The 5,846-nt window shown below is 39.5% G+C and overlaps 1 protein-coding gene across 1 annotated transcript in view; it reads right to left on the reverse strand.

Annotated features, from left to right (window-relative positions):
* Positions 1 to 1,365: 1,365 nt before the first annotated feature.
* The window catches only part of LOC105626282 (AF4/FMR2 family member 4), a 91,797-nt gene continuing 87,316 nt past the window's right edge, over positions 1,366 to 5,846 (reverse strand). The window contains exons 2-9 of the mRNA XM_012207620.1: positions 5,066 to 5,474; positions 3,373 to 3,680; positions 2,585 to 3,053; positions 2,261 to 2,440; positions 2,021 to 2,162; positions 1,791 to 1,921; positions 1,632 to 1,699; positions 1,366 to 1,543 (exon numbers count right to left, since the gene is read on the reverse strand). Coding sequence (XP_012063010.1) covers positions 1,366 to 1,543; positions 1,632 to 1,699; positions 1,791 to 1,921; positions 2,021 to 2,162; positions 2,261 to 2,440; positions 2,585 to 3,053; positions 3,373 to 3,680; positions 5,066 to 5,474 — 1,885 coding nt within the window. The remainder of the gene's footprint in view (positions 1,544 to 1,631; positions 1,700 to 1,790; positions 1,922 to 2,020; positions 2,163 to 2,260; positions 2,441 to 2,584; positions 3,054 to 3,372; positions 3,681 to 5,065; positions 5,475 to 5,846) is intronic.

Here is a 5,846-nt window from a genome sequence, read left to right on the forward strand (position 1 = left end):
TGCCATACATCTCTTTTTCAAAAGCTCGGGCATGCCTCGGGCCTTGAGAATCACTCTTTTTTTCTTAATTTTGTTTTGTACATCGCCTCTCCGTTCTACTTCTACGAAAGAACGAAGAGAAATAATCCTCGATAGAAATCTCGGTGGCGTACGTATCGTTCGATTACTCCGCAATCTTTCAATTTCATGCCGAGGTTCCTAGCCTGGGAAACTGTCACCCTATTCAGGGAAATAACGGCGAATTCGGAGCATTATTACTCAGTCTCTCTCTCTCATACATACATATTTTCATTCGTACTCATTCGAATTCTCACCTAACAGTCTAAATACCCTTCTCCGATTTTCTCTCATACATTCCCGATACAGTCTTCTGCGTCCGCTTCGCGCTGTCCACGATTTTCCTCCGTCCTCTCATGTTTCTTCTTCTCGATTCTCTTCGTGTCATCATATGATGACAGCCGACGCGAGTTTCTACCGAGTTGTAAATCGAGGTAGAAGCATCTTCTTTTTTCTTTTTCCTTCTCTTCTCTCTTCTTTCAAAACATCGTCGGAGATCGCCAAGATACTCAGTTCCCGGAAGTGCCAAGGGGCCGATGTTAGATATTAATTGAATCCTAAGGCCACCAGAGTGATTATCTTTTTATAAATTGTTAACTACCGCTTAAATATTTTGTCTGTGCACGACTTCTGTTTCCTTTGGCAAAACCAAATACGCAAAAGCTCCTCTTTGTTGCTTTCTTTTTTTTTGTCTTTGTCTACCATTACTATCGTTTTCACCACGCATTTGTCCCTGGGATCTTGATCACGGTAGAAGACGGTACAAAACGTATCCACGGTGAGGCACTTTCGAGGCCCAGACTTAGCGCTTCCGAAGCCGACGAGCGTCAAATTATGCGAGGTACTCGTGGCAGGGATTCGCATAGAACTAGCGCATTAGTAGATGTATCTATCGATAAATAACGACAATGTTCATTGCTGAGCAATATTTTCGTCCTCAAAACGGAGGACGGATGATCGTTTCTTTGTTCGTCCATTTGCTATCCCTTGTTCTTATCGCTACTGTCTTATATCCTGAATTTATCTGTTACACGATTTCCTTCGACGATTCTTACTTTTTTTAATTTGAGTCATATTGGTCATTTATCTTTAGATTAATTATCTTCTAAAGCGGTCTTTGTCTCTTTCGATACGTTCGGGTATTTCAGGTCGCATCGTTGTGGCCTTCGTCTTCACCGACCAGGAAGTGTTATAGACCGTGTCGTGCTCATATCAACGGCAGCACTCTGTTCTTCTTCACTTCGAAGAAGGTTGAGATATCAGTGCTCGTTAGGTCAGTTCTGGTATCCGGCCGATCAGCCGGCATTATCACGAGTTTTTTACTGGTTTTCGACGCTGCTTCGCTCGCACCGTCGGCGGCGTGCAACCGCTTATCGCGGGATAGAGAGCCAAACTCACTTCTTCCGGATTACTAGCGGCTGCTTTGCGAATACCTACATGCTTTGTGCTTTGTACTTCGGATTCTAATACCCATTCATCCGGTTCTCTATAAAAAGTACACAACGATAAGAATCATCAGTCTTTTAGATATCTGTATAATCAGTTAAAGTTCATTTTTTAATAAGAAAACTTACATATCTTGAGGATACCATCGCAATAACACCTTCGTCTTTCCATCCATTTCGACTCTCCTCGCTAAAACCTAGAAGAGGAATTTTATCGAAGTAAGTCTCAGCGAACATTACGATACTGCACAGTGCGATAATTATTACAGTGCGCTTATTATAACTTACTTGACTAGTTAGTGCCATCGAGTTTCCTGGCGTTTCAGCTAGTCGCCCCTGTGTCCTCGATGTCGCTAATTCCAGTAGCCTGTGCTGAAGACCCTCCATTACTCCCGAGTCAAAGTAATCAAAAAGTCTTGCTGCAATGATATTAATATGTATCATTTTTTATCAATCTATAAAACATTTTCAAGAGAAAAAAAACAAATCTATAAACAGCATAAAATAGCGACACTCACCAGACCAAGGTTGTCGCCTATATCTAAGCTTCTTGCCATTCCTCCTAACGAGTTTGCCACCGTTCTCGCAACTACGTCTTCCGTTAGTGTTGCTCGTTTCCGGCTGATTGAAATGACCATTTACATGCCTCTCAAGGGCGGTCTGCAAATGAATATATAGATTAGTTTCTAAATATAATATTTTATTAAATGTTACCAGCATATAAAGGCAGTGCTGTAAGAGAAAAACACGCGCGTTACCTGAGAACTAAATCTGCAACCGCAACCATCGACAATGCATCGAAAGGGTTTATTGCCACCGTGAGACAGAACGTGTCTTTCCAACCATCGTCGAGAACATGAAGTTCTACCTTGTACCTTACATCCCTGCCATTGACAGACGAAATTGTCGCTGCCGGTTTGCGTGTTGATGTGCGCAGCCTATAAAAAATACATAAATTGTACACAAAAACTATATTTTATATTAATAAGTTGAATTTTTCAAATAAGAAATACGAGGATCTGATCAACGAATATTTTCTGCAAAGATAAAAAATTTATGATAAAAAATTATGTGTCATGTACCTGTAAATGCTCCAAAAGACCACCCACTGACTCAAAGTTGGCTTCGCATTTATCCCAACGACAGATCCCGCTATCAGTAGCTTGAGATCTATCTTTCTCGGGCGCTCGTGCCGGAAATCGAATGGTGGTAGGTGCCGAAAGAATAGGCGACGGTTTCGATTCGCTACCTAAAGAGTCCTCTTCATCAACGTCATCTTCATCAACGTCGATCGGCGCCGATTGACCATCCTCATCCTTGTTGTCCTCCTTCGATGGCGAAGACAACCTCGAAATAGGGGATTCGTGACTGCTTTGCGATCTTAACGCTCCCAGGATACTTCCACAGCTGTTTGTTAGATTATTGTTCTCGTTCACGTGCGGTTTCGTCAAGATTGCCTTGAAGTCTAACGGTTCGCCTAATAGTGACGGGGCGGCAGTAGCGGGCGGAGAACTGCCCTTGGTTGAATTGATACTTACGTCCGAAGTTAATCTGTATTAAAAATTAAAAAAACAGTCATTAATCAGGAAATAACTTTTACTTACCGTGTCCCATTTCTTTTGACTAAAAATGAATGAAAACAGCAATATTTAAAAAATCCAGCTACACGGAAAGTCTTAAAGATGTTTGAAGACGTTTTTAAGAAATTTCATTTTTGAAGTCTGAAATACGCCTTTGATACAGCTTTTTGAGACACACATGTTGCCTGAGAAACTCTCAATATACGCTCTTTAATAGCAAAAATTAGCTAGTTAATTGACTAACTAATCAATCAGCACTATTGCTTTAAGACATATCGCAAAATTTATACCTAAGGGATGAGATCTTAGGCAGATTTTTCAGTACGTCGTTCGAGATTGGCAGACTTGGCAGTGGCTTCGGTAGCTTCTTGTCTATCTTGCCATTGGCCCTTGGCACAATGACCAGCGGTACCTTTTTCGTCGACGATGACGTCAGTGTTCTCACTTCCCAGGGCTCGTTGGTCACAGTACTGCGGTTTGTGTTGGACGACACGGTCCCCAAGTACTTAGCGAGGCCGCCTTTATTCCTCTGCACCATAGGAGGCCTTCGAAATTCTGAGCTCTTCGCTACCAATACCATTTCGTTCGTTTTCTTTATCTATTAACATAAGCATAACAAAAAATTTCAATACTATTTATGTAACAAAGATAGCTTATATTAGAATTATTGTGTTGAAGACAATTGAAAAAAAATATGCAACTTTTTTCAAAAGAGATCAAAATAAAATAATAAATGACATTAGACCGACGTATAATAGAACTAATTATAAATAGAAAAATGTTTTACTCGGTAGTCTGAGCTAGATTTTAGTGCCTAATAATATTTCAATTTAAATTTACATATTCAGTTTACAAAAATAAAGTAACAAGTTTTTGTGACTGTTAAATAATGTTGTACTAGTTATTAATTATATACACTATTCAAATATTTATATAGGTACCCTCAATATTTTTTGATAAATATTTCAATATTAAAGAACGATGCTTCTTTACCGAAGCGAGGTCACTATGTGGATCACGATAAGAACGACATCGAAGTAATCGTATATTAGACAAAAACATTGAGCCCTTATCATAAAACTCTGCATTATGAATAAATAATTTATCATATTTCTTGTATCGATGTACAGTGATATTTTTTATCTAATGTTAATTTAGCCTCGTAGATACGTTTAACGTTAAATACGGTGCAATGTGAACGCGAATTATCGAGAACGCGTCATGTTAAATTGTCGATCGATAGAAGAATCGATAGAACGAGAACAGTTTCCGCGAATTAATATCAACCTATTGGAAAAGACCTATACGCGCGAGCTTGTTAAAAAAGGCTAATTCAATATCCGATAAATGCGTGTTCGCTGATAAGATGAGTATGTATCTGAAGTGTTCGCGCGAAGCAAAGCCGGTCGATATCTTCAACACTTCCGTTGTAACATTGGTTTTAATCGAAGAAATATTTTCTTTTGCTACTTTTCCTTTAATTGACTTCTGCAATTCTCACGAATTGCAAATCAAAGTCACTAAACAAACGATGAATATTAATGTAATGTATAGTTTCGCTATAATCTTAAATATTTCTGCAATCTTTAAATTAAAATTTAGCTGAAGTTCAGACTAAAGAAAATGCGAGCATCCATTTATTTGCACTTTTGAAATTAAAATTTAAAAAGTTTTAAAATCTCATAGAACTTTCTTAGATTCCAAGATCTGTTGATGCTTTTATGTTTGAGAGGCTATCTATTATAGATACCATTGTGTCATTCAAAGTCAACCTTACAGAACTTACATTTCTTTCAAAACAAAAAACTATTGTGAGTTGGGTATTTATGATAACTGAAAAAAATTCATTTTTTACAAAAAGATCTCTCTAGATCTCTCTGATCAAAATTTTTGCTTTTAACATCTTAGTTATTTTCACATCAAAATACTTGTATTTCTTCCTGACACATTTATTATTCGTCTCTATCTCAAATAGATATCAACCTTCGGTTGTTGCGGCTTAATCTGCGTCTTAAAGTACTCCGTGATCTTGCCCTGGGACTCGTGGTGGTGCTGGCCGCCCGCAGTCTTTCCGTTTGCCTTGACGGCTCCTCTGGAGGTGGGATCGGCGGCGCCGGAGCGCGGAAGGGCGCCAGCCTCGGGTTCGCCCCTCAACCTTTTGAACGCGGTTGTGGAGCAGGCGGTCGCCGCCAACGGCGGGGTCCAGGGCCACTGGGGCCTGGTACCGAGCTGCGATGACGGCGCCAGCTTGGGCAGAGACGGAAGCGGACTGGCGGATGTGCCGCGTATCGCAGCTACCCCCTCGTCGCTGCTGGTGCTGCACGGTGAGCCCGGTTCTGTGATATCGCTCGTGCCACTGCTGCTGCATTCCCCACAAGACACCGCGACACCACTAAAACATAGAAGATACGATAGTTTAATATATTGTAATAGAAAATCCTTGAGGGAGAAGCGCTCGCAAAAAATTCGCCTATCAAAGTTTCCTCCAAAGAAGTTTACTTCTATTTCCATTTATTTTATTACATACTCTCTAAATTTTTTGGAGAATCTCACTCTAAAGAGTGAAAATTTACTACTTTTGTAAAACAGTGAGATTTCTTTTTAGAATAAGATTTCATTCCAAAGTTATTTTTTTAATAATGAATTTCTTAATTAGTAAATGTCAATGTAAATAAATAAAAATGTACAGTATTTTCTAGACAAGTTAGAAATTAAAATGTGTGTGTGTGTGTGTGTGTGTGTGTGTGTGTGTGTGTGTGTGTGT

Source organism: Atta cephalotes, assembly GCF_000143395.1.
Source record: "Atta cephalotes unplaced genomic scaffold scaffold00001, whole genome shotgun sequence".
Taxonomy (NCBI): domain Eukaryota; kingdom Metazoa; phylum Arthropoda; class Insecta; order Hymenoptera; family Formicidae; genus Atta; species Atta cephalotes.